General features: G+C 37.8%; 1 protein-coding gene across 2 annotated transcripts in view; it reads right to left on the bottom strand.

Annotated features, from left to right (window-relative positions):
• Window positions 1-15,328, bottom strand: part of b3gntl1 (UDP-GlcNAc:betaGal beta-1,3-N-acetylglucosaminyltransferase-like 1) — a 145,640-nt gene that overhangs the window by 39,136 nt on the left and 91,176 nt on the right. For both annotated transcript variants that reach the window (XM_034040611.3, XM_034040612.3), the window contains one exon: window positions 470-565. In XM_034040611.3, the coding sequence (XP_033896502.2) occupies window positions 470-565 (96 nt within the window). The remainder of the gene's footprint in view (window positions 1-469; window positions 566-15,328) is intronic.

The raw sequence follows: 15,328 nt of genomic DNA, 5'->3' as shown, positions 1-15,328 counted from the left end.
CTACAGGGGCATAGGTTCAGACTATAAAAAGCTCCAAATATTTCACAGAAAAAAAGAACTGCACTAACAATTACACAGTCTGTAATATCCAAAAGTATTGACAGAATACCATAGTACCTTTTCCCCAAGGGTGAAAATAATTCTAGAAGTTGTATTAGTAGCAAACATGGTGTCTATAAAAACTATTGGCCACTTAGTGGTTTTGTGGATTACTAACACACCCCAGAGCAATGAAACCTATAGGTGCAAGCACCAGATGATGGGAATCGACTCAAGGACTACCCTATTTAAGGGCCATCTTAAGGAAGGAATCACTTGTTATGACAAATAGTTGCCATAATGAGCAGTCAATGTTAATCCATGTTAATGCAGTTAATGGTACAATGCTGGTGGTCCTTGAATCTTGTTGTCCATCGTCTGGGGGGTTCATCCATATAGTGGCCAGGAAAACACAGAACAAATTTCTTACCTTGCCGCCCTCGTTAAACCTGCCAACTTGGTCAAACCAGTCCCGGGCACAGCACCAGCTAGGCATGATGACAGTGGGCCCATGGGAGGTAAAGACCTGGAGGAGAGGGAAGAGCGATACTCATTAGAGCTGAGAGATCAGATCAAAGCATTACGGAGCAGTTTTAATGATTTCCATTACATGAGAGTAGATGTTAAAACATCATGCTAATATTGGACTCTCGCCAACCTAAGCACCAACTAAGACATAGCTTGTTTTACTGTAAACTAATGTGATTGTTGACTGCCTGGTGTTGATGGCTGAAGTGTAATGCTGGCTCCAGGGATCAGCCTATTTTGCCACCCTGGCGCATCAGCACACACAACAGCTGCAATGCTGGCTCCAAGGATCAACCACAGTGCGGCCTCCCTAGCGCATCAGCATGACAACCGTCTGGACTGAGCTGAGTAGGTTACTTCTCTGGGGTCTTCAAGTGGGCACCTTCCATCCTTGGTGTTTAGTCGACTAGCCCACAACACCTTAAGAGGGCTTGACAGTGATTCTGGCGTCCCAGCATCACCCCCCTCTGTCTCCCACTCAGCTAATCCCAGCTTACTTACCTTCCTTTACATCAACTTTTTTCATTTCTACTGTGCTTGAGGTCCCCAACCAGAATCTTCTTGTCTCAACCACAGCCAGTTGCTGCTCCTCCCTGCTGCTTCAGATAAGCTCTTCACTATGCATCGCAACTCTTGACCACCGAATCCAATGTCTCTGAGAAACCGGGTTGTGGAGTGTGCCACAAATCCTCAACAACCCACCACCACTGGGTAAACCTGGACTCTTCATCCTCGCTGTTCCGCTTCAGCAGCTAGTTGAGTATACCGAAGTTTCTTCCTTTCATAGGCCTCATTCACAGCATCCTCCCATGGCACTGTTAATTCTACCAGGTGAACAAGGTGTGCTGATCCAGACCACAAGGCAATATCAGGTTGAATGTTAGTGGTGGCAATCTCAGGTGGGAAAATAAGCCATTGTCCAACATCTGCTAGCACTTTCCAGTCTCTAGCAGCTTACAGTTCCAGTTCCAGACTAATAATGGAACGACTTCAAAAACATTAATTGGACCCAGTCATAGTGCTGTTGGACTATTTTTTATGTTGTACTGATATACTTATCCTCTTTATTAATGTAAATACACGCAGAATGATTGTAATAAAGTGTGTCCAGCATAAAATACTTTTTAAATTTTTTTTATAGCTTTAATAAAGATTAGTCACTTATTTACTATTAACATGTTTCTCAGTTGTGATTGAGATACACGAATGGCTTAACAGGTATCAACTGAATTCTTAAAGGAGACTAGAAAAGTCGGGGTAAAACCTATTTTGGTCAGTGACTTTTTTAGTTATTCAGTGTCATTGAGGTTACTGGCCACCTAAAGTTTTTAAAAAATCCACCCAAACTGAATGCTAAACAATATCACATTCTCTTCATGACAGCATAAGTCATAGTTTCACCTAATGAGTTAATGGCTTAGAACAACATGTCATTTTCCTGTCATCCACCAAATTTATTCATATGCAATTACATTAACACCTGTTATAAGAAAAAAATAAGGTCAAAACAACACTGTATTCATAAACTGTAATTTACATTTCAGCAAGTTGCTGAATTGTTTGTAATTTTTGAATTTTCTGGCAGCTGTGGATGTTTTTTCAGTCAATATTGTATGTAACAATTCAATTGAAACCATCTTGAGTTACCAACGACTTGCAAGTACAGTAAGTGGCTTAAACAGTAGACTGTACCTTTATGTGTCAAGGTACCAAAATGCTTTGAGCTGTCTCTCTGGTCAAAGCAAGAACTTCATCATCCCTATTACAAATCGCAATAATAATTTAATATGGGCAGTTGACCCAGGCAGTCTTTCTTGTACATTTTGCTGCAATAAAAATGCCTCGTAATAGCACCCACTGTGTCCCCTGTTCCTTCCTACTGAAATTTTGACACAACCCAGAAAGTCACAGTAAACCCAACCTCAGTGGACTTTATCCTGTAAATGCAGCCTATTGTCTATTTAACTCCCAATTTGTCTGCTAAATCCAGGTGCTCTTCATATAAGCTCTGATATAAAACATGATCTCTGTCAAGACAGGACTTGTATTTGCTAGAGTCATCAAGTGTCCGTCTGTCATCGGATTATTCTCCTTTGTATCATCAGATCATGCAATTATAATTTAACATTTAATGGAGAAACAAGCCCTTAATAACTTGGGAAACAAATGTATATTGCATGTTGAGACATGCAGCATTTCAGAGTCAGATGTAGTCTGGCAGACACCTACAGTAGAAGAAAGTGTTAGTGCTGTAAATTCTATTAACCCAGGACCAATTCCTTATTCATTACAAACATACACTGTCCCATCAAATATGGTATATATGTGCTTAACATGTTTACTGCCAAAACATATAACGCCTGGCAGTGCTGTGTATGTTGATAGGCCTAAAATCATAAAAAGTGTCTTCCTGCACATGATTTTGTAACCTGCTAATGCAAAATCCTAATTGTGTGTCTCTTTATGTCACTCTGAAATCCTAGGATTAGAAATTGACATGCAAAACAAGGCACAGTTTATCATTTTCTTAAAGAGTAAGTAGCGGGGTTCCGGAAATATATAGCGTTGCATGTTAAATAACATACTTGTCATTTTCCTTTTCATTGTTAACGTCCTGATAACTTTTTAAACTTATAACTTTAAAGTCTGTTTCAAAGCGCTTTTCAAAATGTCCGCTCTAGTGCACTGATAGTGTAAGGATTATTGCCCACATTGTTAAACAGGTAACACAGCAATAACAATCCATGATGTAGTATGGAAGAGAAAAGCCAGAGCACTTGTTGTTATGTTTATTCTTTTTCCTTTTTTAAATCGCACTTCCTGCAGTGATTTAGAGCAGTGGTTTTCAACCCTGGTCCTGGGGACCCACTGTGTCTGCTGGTTTTCATTCCAACTGAACTCTCAACTACTTAACTAGACCCTTCATTGAACTGATAATTTGCTTAATTAGACCTTTTTAATTTTTTCAGCTCTTAAATAGTTGCAGATTTCAAGTTAGCTATAACAGTTTATAAGTAACTTGAACACTTTAAAGTTATAGTGTAAAAAGTTGTCAGGATGTTAACAATGTAAAGAAAAATCACAGGTACATTAAACAGTTGTAGCAACACGTGGGGACGTATAATGCTATATTTTTTGGAACCCCACTACTTACTCTATAATATGTGCAAGTGGATTTTGAATATTTCCTGGGGATTTGTTTGGTTAAGAAATAAACTGCTTTTCCTAGGACTACATTTAAAATCGCAGTTCATTTTTGTTTTTAAGTAGCTTCTTTAGCAGTAGGATCAATATCCAAGTGCCTAATGTAGTGCCAGCCTGTTCCAGCTGCAGTCACAATGATTTCAAAACTCAGCTTGCGTATGTGTATGCCAGTCCTGCACCAAGCATTGTGTTGGCAACCTTACTCATTTCACTGTCTGAAAGTGTTTTCTGTTAATTCGCCTGCCTAGCAGGATCACAACCCCGAACCTACCCATGCTCCGACCACGTCGAGCACAGCCTACTGTAGGATATTGTTTTCTTCTTGGAGATTTTCTCTTTTCTTTATTTCTTTCTTTGTACCACAGTTTGCTTCCCCTTTGCTCACAATGCAGTCTACAGTAAAGACCATTCTGGACAGTACATATGAAATCCATGGATAGATTTTCTAACAAAGCAAAGAATTCAGTCTGCATTCTGATTCTGATTAACAAAATCTCAGACCCTCTCTGGGTAAGTAACGCAATAAGATTTTCCAGAGCTTGAGACTTAAGTGTTACAATGACGTCTTTGTTTGCTTTGAGGTAATTCCATATCAAAAGGTCTCCCGCCCCCTTCTTTTCTCAGGTGAAACCTATACAAATGTATTTGAGGCTCACGGTTCAAGGCATTGAAGCAGATTTTGTCTGCTACTGAGCAGGTTCACTGCAGCCTTGGCTAAGCTGGAGTTTTTTGGCAAACTTGAAATAAAAATAAAATTAAACAAATAAATCTTAATCTGAGCTTTCAGATGACCTACACTCTTTGGTCTTGTTTAACTAAGAGCAGAATGTGCCTTTCAAGATTCAGCATGGTGCACAGACACATTCATTCTGTGACAAATGTGGGAGAACAAGGTGGGAACCATAGGATTTCGGGGCTATGAAGATAGAATGTTAAATTAAACGTGTTCATCATTATTAATCGGTATTACTTACCATCATTCTGCAACTGTTTTACATTAGAATACCCATACTTGTTTTCAACTGGTGGTTTTGCCCTTGACTGAACGGTACATGGGAATTGGAACATTTCAGGGTTTCTTGAGAAAGCTGACAATTAACTCTTTCAGAGCTAAATAATATTACAGAAAAATAACTGATTGGACCGTATCACTGACTTTCACCGATTTATACTGTAAAAATGTGGCATTTATATAGCTTTGCATGCACAAAGTTAGTTCACTGCTGTTTTGAGAGGAGTTATTAACACCCTGCAGTTTTGAATGGAGTGAATTGCAGTGCTGAAAGACTAAATGACAAAGTAAAACCCTATACCACCGGTCTACAGAAACAACAATGTCAAAGTCATTTTTACTATAGATAGCAGTCAAATGACAGTACAGTGGAAAGTCACCTTTTAACCATGTTTTACCTCAAGAACCGGCCTCAGTACTGACCACTACTGGAATTTGTAAGATAGCACAAATTACATCATGTACAAACCCTGCATATTTACAACAATTTTAACCATACAAAGTTTCATTTGAAAGCGTAAATACAAACACAAAATAAAACCGCACAAGGAAGTAACTAAGTAATAGTTCTGGATCGCTCTCATACGATTCAGATAACATCATTTGGCTGTGTTTTTTAAGATGCGTCATCTCTTGATCAACATTATTAATCATCTCTGAAGGAGGTCACACTAGCCTATTCAAATCCAGATTTGAATTCCTTTGTGGAAACAGCTGGACTTGTGTTAAGCCACAGTCCTTCAATAAAATGCCTCACTGAGAAATTATGTTTTTTTTCTAGTATTCTTATATCTCTCACCCACCCCAACCTGACGGCTCAGGGAGTCCTGGCCAAAATGAGCAAGACCATTTTATGAGTCTGTAGCATGTGTGTCCTATTAAAAACATTTCGAAATAAGTGTCTTGATTCTGGAACATTTATTCTTCACGAGATCCTGTTTAATCTTGTTTCAAATCAGTTAAGGGCTGTTTGATGTGTCACATACTAGAAACAAAAACTAATACTGATATATGGACCTGGTATCTTCATTTTGAACATTTTGTTGTTTCTTCAGAGAATTTGGCAAAACATTTCAAATGAGCTAAGACAAAAAAAAACCTATGATGTCATTTGGAAGATTTCATTGGGTAACATGGTGCAACTTCTGGCAATAATTATTATTACAGTGGCCTCTGACACCAAAGGGACTGAGTATGCTGCTGTGTGTAGAGAGATGGACCTGATTGAGATCTTCAGACTGTCTCTAAATTGAAAGGGCAGACAGAGAGTGATCTGAACAGAGTGACAATTGTAAGGTAAAATGAAGAGGGAGGAAAAAATGGGGTTTAACAAGATTCTGCAATCCTAATGCTATTGTGCACCATGACCATACAAAATATGAATACTGGTTTTGCATTCACAGTGTATTCTTTATACAATCTTTGCTTTATAATCAAAATCGCAAGAAGTGTATTCTTTTTTTGATGAATCCTTTACATTGTAAATGCATTCATTTAACGCACATTCATGCTAATTTGTATGTCCAATTCCATGCATTTTGAATGTTAAAATAATTAATTTATAATTCAATTTAAACACAAAATTAAAAGCATGTAAGCCAAGCTATGTACAACTGCAAAAGAACAAAAGAATGTTGCTCTACTTTAGAGAAACCCAGCGCAGTATCTAAACCACAGATTGAAAGAAGTTACAGATTCTAAATAAAACATGAAAGTGGTGAAGAAAAAAACTTTCCAACACTACCAGCAATTGTTTACAGCTTTACTAAATAAAATCAAACATGTCGTTGAATTTACAGAGGATTAAATTAAGCAGCTTTTACACCCCTTCCCCTTTTTCTTTGGGATATAAACTGGTGAGGAATTCCTGCTATGCCTGTTTATTTACTTCAGTCACAAATCCCTCTGGGCAGCACAAGGTAAGTGTTAGCAATATAATGCAAATTAAAACCAGGCCTTGTGTCCGATGTGTCACTGATGCGTGTTCCTGTTTCAGATCCTGGATATCAAACTGAAATGTTTACCTTTCACCAATTTTAGTGTTACTACCACTCCAGGAACAAAAGTGTGCCTGTGCTTAATTATTCAAAACAAGGGCCTACAATGTAGCAAGACTTTTGCCCAAACACACCACATGTTTGAAATAATTATTTGCAACCTACAGTACATAATGTCATTATTGCTTATAATTTTCATTCTGAATGTCCAGTGCTGCTTTTTTCATCCCCACCCTTATGCCGGAAACCAGATGAAAACAAAAAAACCCTTTCATGTGTTCTACTTTGCTTCAAGCTTTACAAAACAAACATGCTTCGAAAAAGTTTTTGGTGCACACTGGGTTCAGGGTTGAAACAATAATCATTTGACAATTAATTTCTTAATTATTTATTATACTGTAAAATGATTAGTGATTATCAGGTTATGAGCAGTATTCCTGACAGTTGTCTCAAGGTAAAACAATATATGCTACAGAGATGTTTTGTTCTCTTTCTTTATACAACCTACTTGTCCTGGATTTGTCTGTATTGAGCTTCTAGTTAAATAATAAAGTAATTCGACAATAGAAAATTACTTTCAGTCCCTCCTCTATTGTGGGAGAAAGCAGTGGTATGGCTTTATTATAAACATACAACACAAAAAAAAAACAGAAAGAGAAAAGAAACAGTGCCTGAGAGAAAAACTACTAAGCATCACTTTTTTCTATTGCATTTTGAAAAGCCAATTCGAATGACCTACTTATCGATCAGGAGGACTGAGGATCAACAGGAGATGGCATTACCGCTATCAAACCAAGCGAATGTTACAAAACCCTGGTACTGAAGCTAACTATCTGAAGCGAACTATCCCCGGGTGAGCATCTTGGCCTGTTGTCATGATAGGAAACTCAGCGCATCCAGGATTTAATCCAACATAAACTATCTGCTATAGAAGCTATTGCTATAGAAGTGTAACAAATACATACCCCACCCAATGCTGATGCATACCGAAAAATATACAGCATATTTTACATAGAAGCTGCTTCCAGACAAGCAAAGAAACTAAAATGATTATAGTTACAGTACCCATGGTATATCCACCACTTGATATGTCATTGCCTGATACATCACAGTATCTGGGCAGACTTTGGCATTATCATATGACGCAAAGACCTTTTTAATTGACCCCAGCTAACTCTTGTGACGCAGTTACAAAGCTTTCTGAGAAAACTTTTGGTAAAGATTCAATGAGCCAGCATCACTTTGTTCCGATGGCAAAAAGAAATAAAAAAGAAGAAAATTCAGTCCTTGCAGTACTCCATTATTTAAACCTACCCGTTTTAGGAATGCCAAGCTCTTGTAATGTAAAGCAGAGAGAATCGGCTCTCCAACCTTTTCGCAAGCCAAAGGGCCATTCAGCAAGAGCACAATAGAGCAGCAGCAAGTCTTTCATTCAGCACAATCCAAGAGCGGTTTCAGAAAGTTTCAGAGGAAGAATCTGCTTTCAGGGAGCAGCTTTACAAAAAGGTAACCTTGATTGTGTTGTTGTGTACAGTCCCCAATGTTGGAGTATAATTTAGGTAAGAATTTAATTTATCCCTTCGTTTTCATGTGGAGGTATATTGTAGCTTTTAAGCACCTTAAAAATAAAAAATAAATCATTTTGTATCAGCTAGCCGAGCTTGCCATCGCATCTAGTGTTAATATCAACCCCTTTTTCATTCTCCAGTTCAATGTTCAATATACAGACAAGCTCTGACAACAACAAGCAAACAATGCAGTATCAGAAAAATACTCTCATACAGCAACACCTGATAGTGGAGACTGAATAAAACTGATCACCCACAACTTTTCCAAATATTGACAATTCCAAAACACTTGTCCCTTATGTTATTTTACTTGAGAGCTAGGAAGGAGAACTGACATCTCACCAAATGCAGCAGCACAAACAAGGCAGCAAAAAAAAGCAAGAAGCCTATTTACCTATTCCACATATTCAGGAGAACAATCTGTTCCACCATAGACAAACCAAGGCTTCCGCTATTACCAAGGCTTATTTTTTTTTTTTTTAAATTTAGTCGTCGCCAATTATTTTACCCCGGTTTTCACCCCAGTTTAGTATGCCCAATTAGTATCTGTATCCCCGGCTCACCGCTCGCAACCCCCCCGCCGACTCGGGAAACGGAGGCTGGAACACGCGTCCTCCGAAACGTGCTCCTTCCAAGCCGTCATTTTTCGCACTGCAGATCCACAACATTGCCACCAGACCTATAGTGCCGGAGGACAACACAGATCTGCCGGCTCCGCTGCAGAGCCACAGGCGCCCTATCGGCCACAGGGGTCGCTGATGCACGGTGAGCCGTGGATTCCCCTGCCGACCAAAGCCCTCCCTACCCGGGCAGCGCTCAGCCAATTGTGCGCCGCCCCCTAGGAACTCTCGGTCACGGTCAGCTGTGACATAGCCTGGACTCGAACCTGCGATCTCCAGGCTATAGGGCACATCCTGCGAGGAGCGCCTTTACTGGATGCGCCACTTGGGAGCCCTACCAAGGCTTATTAATACTAGTGGTATAATCAAAATATATGTAATTTACTGAGTTAGAGGTACGAGATGGTTAGTAATAAATACTGAGGGAGAGTCATGACACCTGGATATAAAATCTCCAGAAATATGTACATAATAACATAAGCATATTCAGCCCTTCTAAGCTCGCCTGGTTCCTTATTGATCTAAAAAAATGTGTCAAGTTGGGTCTTAAATATAGTGAGTCACTGAGGCCAATAGACCATATTACCTTTGGAGAGTTAAATTAACTGTCTAACAAAGAGCCACAATGCCACCTTGTGCCTCCCAACCGCAGTTCTGAAAACCTCCTGCTACATGACTACGCCATGCAAAGGTTAGCCAGGTTTTCATACAATAGATTGCCTTTACTCTCCCAATCGTCATAGTACATTTGTTTCAAAAAGATGCTAATGCGTTTATACACAAACTTTGACTTTTCAGGTGGAATTCAAACTGACAAGAGAGTTTGAAAGTAACGATCAGATTTAGTGAGCCGTCATTGAAGGTGTTTATATAATGCGTTGACTTTATGATGATTAATGACAGTGCTAGATCTCAAACCAATCTATTTGAGTACATACACTGCCGCACTGGTTCTGGCTCATCTACACTGGCTGTCTATCAGGTAACTAAAGGTCCAGTAGGTGAACCCCCTTTATCCAACCTACCATCTTATAGGTCTCCCAGCATTTTTCCACCTGTATCAACTGTTTCAATGGAGCATTAAGGGAAGAAAGGGCTTCTACTGTATTTAAATGTCCTACAATGACCTTTAGAACCAGGGTTTAAGAGCTCTGTGAAGTTGGCCCTCCTACAAACAGTACAAACGTTGAGTCATATATCACTCATTTGTGCTACGTTTGTGCCGTTGAAACAATCGTCTGTGCCGCTATGGTTTCTGAGATATTAACAATTATTTTTTAGGGGAGTGACGTCACTCAGCCCCCCTACAATAATGGAATTGAACCAAACTTGTCTCATTCATTTGTGCTGCTATGGTTTTTAAGATATTAACGATTATTTTTTAGGGGAGTGACGTCACTCAGCCCCCTTACAATAATGGAATTGTGTCATGTGTCATTCATTTGTGCTGTTTTTTTTTTTGTTTACACGCGCAGTGTTTGTATTATGAGGGCAGTGCCTCAGTGACGTCTGACAACAAAACAACTTCAAATCATTGGCAAACTAGCAAAGGGTAGTATGGTAAAACAGCAGTGGAATATGGAATAGGTGAACAAAAGAAAGCAACTGAGTCCAGTGAAACTGAAGTGGAGGGGCATTTACATTTACTACAGAACAGGCCCGAACTGCGTTGAAAAACTATTAGTTTGAGCATTGTTGTATTACAAATTGTTTCTAAGTAGAGAGTTTCAGGCAAAGTTTCCCCTCCTGTACTATATATACCATTAATTGTTCAGGAGGAGAATTAATCTCTCTTTGTTACCTTGATAGTCCTACAGTACTTGTATCATTTATGCTTTCATCTGAGAGTGCCTGGCAGCACAGCACAAATGTTAGTATTATCCAGTGCCTACCTTCTTAACAATGCTTGTAGATCACTGGGCCCTGAATGAAAGAAAATTATGTGAAGTGAGGGTACATAACTTATCAAAGAAGTGTCAATAAATATTGAAAGAAAGCTGCACTAATGATAATTTTGCAGATGTTACCTTTTTGCCCTATGCCTTGAAAGATTTAGGGACCTGATTCACTCATTCCCTGTTCCAGGGAGGCATAAATGAATATACTGCTCTGTGGCACACATTACGTGAAATAACCATAACACACAAATATTGAGTAAATATTAAGGAAAACACAGTGAACAGAAATAAAAAGGTGAATGCATTGCACCAGCTGTATATTAAACCAGATCAAGTTTACCCCTAAAACATATTAAAATAAATCACAGCTCCCCAAAGTGGAGCCTATAATTCCACAACACTTTTACCAAACATTGCAACACTACAACTGTTAGAAGATACTAACTTACCTATTGTTGTTTACACCCCCTGTGTAAACATGCACTGCCTTAGCCTGGAAACACAGCACCAGCTAACCTACAGTATCATGAACGAATGGTAAAATTACATATACAGGGAATTTTTAAATAACTATGCCATTTTGTATTTATACACTATAAAAGAAAAGTAAACACAGTGCAGTAAACTTGTTGATTTATATATATTTTATTTATTATTAACAGTATACAAAACAAATCATTTTATAACAGCAGTAATACAGTGTATTCAAGGGTCTAGGAATGTATGGGTGTCTAAATATTTGAACTGATATATAAACAAATCAGTTAAAAAAAATTTAGAAATGAAAAAATATTCACTAGTTTTTCAGCACAAATTGATTTACATATTTTCAATGAGTTGATATATAGAGATAGTAATCAAAAGTTTACATACCCCAATGGAAATTTATAATTCTAGAAATTTCTCGAAAACAAAGAATTCTAGGAAACATCTTTTGTAGCAAAAGTTTTGCTTTTGTGGATGAGGAAAAAAAGTTACAAGAAATAGATGTCTACAATTAGAACATAAGAACATAAGAACAGGTTACAAATGAGAGGCCATTTGACCCATCTTGCTCGTTTGGTTGTTAGTAGCTTATTGATAAATTTCATCAAGCAGCTTCTTGAAGGAACCCAGGGTGTCGGCTTCAACAACATTACTGGGGAGTTGATTCCAGAATCGCACAATGTTCTGTGTAAAAATGTGCCTCCTATTTTCTGTTCTGAATGCCCCTTTATCTAATCTCCATTTGTGACCCCTGGTCCTTGTTTCTTTTTTCAGGTTGAAAAAGTCCCCTGGGTCAACATTGTCAATGCCTTTTAGAATTTTGTCAATGCCTTTTAGAATTTTGAATGCTTGAATCAGATCACCGCGTCTTCTTTGTTCAAGACTGAATAGATTCAATTATTTTAGCCTGTCTGCATATGACATGCCTTTTAATTCTGGTCGCTCTTCTTTGCACTTTTTTCTAGAGCAGCAATATCCTTTTTGTAGTGAGGTGACCAGAACTGAACACAATATTCTAGATTAGGTCTTACTAATGCATTGTAAACATTTAACATACTTACTATATATCCGAGCATTTTGTTGGCCTTTTCTATAGCTTCCCCACATTGTCTAGATGAAGACATTTCTAAGTCAAAACAAACTCCTAGATTCCTTCTTCAATTTCAGTGTCTCCCATATGGTATTTATAATGGACATTTTTATTGCCTGCATGCAGTACCTTACACTTTTCTATATTAAATGTCATTTGCCATGTGTCTGCCCAGTTCTGAATGTTGTCTAGATCATTTCAATGACCTTTGCTGCTGCAACGGTGTTTGCCACTATTTTTGTGTCGTATGCAAATTTAACAAGTTTGCTTCTTATACCAGAATCTAAGTCATTAATGTTGATTAGGTAGAGCAGAGGACCTAATACTGATCCCTGTGGTACACCACTGGTTACCTCGCTGCATTTTGAGGTTTCTCCTCTAATCAGTACTTTCTGTTTTCTACATGTTAACCACTCCCTAATCCATGTGCATGCATTTCCTTGAATCCTTACTGCGTTCAGTTTGAGAATTAATCTTTTATGTGGGACTTTGTCAAAAGCTTTCTGGAAATCTAAATAAACCATGTCATATGCTTTGCAATTATCCATTGTCGATGTTGCATCCTCAAAAGGAGGTTAGTTATAGTTTCCATAAGTTTACATATAATAGAAGTCAGGCTTAGTGGTCTGTAGTTACCTGGTTCGGTTTTTGTGGATTGGCCATTCCAGAACCTTGATTTTATTCTTCTTTAACCATTCTGAAGTAGATTTTGATGCATGCTTTGAATCGTTGTCGTGCTAGATCGTCCAGTTGCGCTTTAAACCAAGTTTTGTAGCGCAGGGTTTCAGATGATTGGCCAATATCTTTTGGTATGCTATGGGATCCATTTTACAGTCAGCACTCACATATCTGACCCTATAAAAGTTTGACTTCAGTGACGGTTAAAACGCATGTGACACATACCTGATTATTTCATTTTAGCCTGTTCCAAGCCTTGTATCTTTTTTGTGTTCCCTGCAAAACCGACATTATCAAAAATACATATCTGAAAGGACTGTGTTTTAAAATAAGCAGGCTTCCATTTAGATGTACTGTTTGTTGATACTGTACTATATTTTTAACAGAAGTAGTATTTTAATTCAGATCGATATGATTCTGAAAATATCACTTGCCAAAACTAAAGAGACGACATATTAACTGTAATACAGTACATACTTTTAATCCGGTATGTATTGTAGCGGTATGTAAAGTTTCCCATTAACAACCTAACAGCAAAATCTAAATGTTATCCATGCACAGAGCTGCGTAAAATGTAAAAGGCAATGCAAGTTAGCAAAATCAAAAGATAAAAAGAAATTAAAACAGTATCCAAAGTCAGTATATTGCAGAATATAGTGCTCGATAACACACTAATATCACAGTTCACTTGTAAATGAAAATGCACAAAAGCAACTAAAGATCACAGATTTTAAAAAGGAATCACAGTATCTAAATCTGTTTAATGATTAACTGTTACATTACCGTAGTTTCTCATTTGCTTTGTTTTGGCTGCATTTTCGTCAGTAGAAACTGGAGGAAGTGCTATGTAACTGCACAATATAAAACAGACTGATTTGGTATTAGAGAGAATTAAAAAAAAAAAAAACACGGGCTGTGACGGATATTCAGATACATTGTAACATTGAAGAGATGAGTTTTGTATCAGAAAACTGGTGACAGATTCAGAAATCGCGTGATGGGTAAGTGCATTAATTTATATAATGGAGATTGATTTTATTCTTAATACAAGGCCGGTAAAATGCGACTGACGTGTATCTGGGTAACAGATAACCGAATGTTGACTGTACCATGTATTGGAACTAGATTTCCTGTGTCATTAGAGGAAAAACAGCCCCATAAAAGGATATTACCACCTCCATGCTTGACAGTAGGTATGGTGTTCTTTTCTTTGTACGCCTCACCAGACTTACTCCAAACGTAACGACTATCAGCATGACCAAATAGCTTGATTTGTAAAACCTTTGACCAGAACTCATATCCATCATTCAAATGCCGTTTTGCAAACTTTAAGCGATTGTCCTTGTGACTTTTTCCTAACAGTGGCTTTTTCCTTGGCCTGCAACCATTGAGACCTTCACCATGCAATACTCTACCTATGGTTAAATGGAAACCAAAGTACCACTTGTTGCCAATTCATTTTGAATATCTTTGGCAGTCAATCTCGGATTGTTATTAACCTTCCACACAATTCTTCTACTTGTTCTTGGTGAAAGAACCTTCTTTCTTTCAGACCGAAAGAAGGGAGTATTGGGATACTCAAATGCTTGGAAATCTTCTGTATCCTTCTGCAGATTTATGACAATAAATAATTTTCTGCTTAAGGTCTTCAGATAGCTCTTTACTTTTTCCCATATGGACTTATTGGTAATGACAGCAATCATTCTATGCCTAACCCCCTCTATACTCTCTAAGAATGTTCACCTACAATCCAGAATTTTCTAGACTTTTCCAGAATTAGATTCTGCATTATCATATTGAAATTTCTAGAGCCTTGTAGACAATACTGTCATAGCATCAAAGGGTATGAACACTTTTGAATTAGCAGTTTTCGAGTTTCTTGCAACTTTTTTCCTCGCCCAAAAAGCAAAACTTTTGCTACAAAAGATTTTTCCTAAAATTCTTTTTTTTTGAGAAATGGCTAGAAATTGTAAATTTCCATTGGGGTATGTAAACTTTTGACTACAACTGTATATATGAATATGAATATATATATATATATATGTGTGTGTGTGTGTGTGTGTGTGTGTGTGTGTCTGTGTGATACGATAACCTCTTGAATTTCAAAACTATGTATATAAATACAATTTGTTGTATACAAGTTTGCTCATTTATAGGGTGAATCCACATTCTTCTCTTTCTTTCTCTTCTTCTTCGAAGCAATAACCA

Source organism: Acipenser ruthenus, chromosome 19, assembly GCF_902713425.1.
Source record: "Acipenser ruthenus chromosome 19, fAciRut3.2 maternal haplotype, whole genome shotgun sequence".
Taxonomy (NCBI): Eukaryota; Metazoa; Chordata; class Actinopteri; order Acipenseriformes; family Acipenseridae; genus Acipenser; species Acipenser ruthenus.
This window is presented reverse-complemented; position numbering and strand designations above follow the sequence as displayed.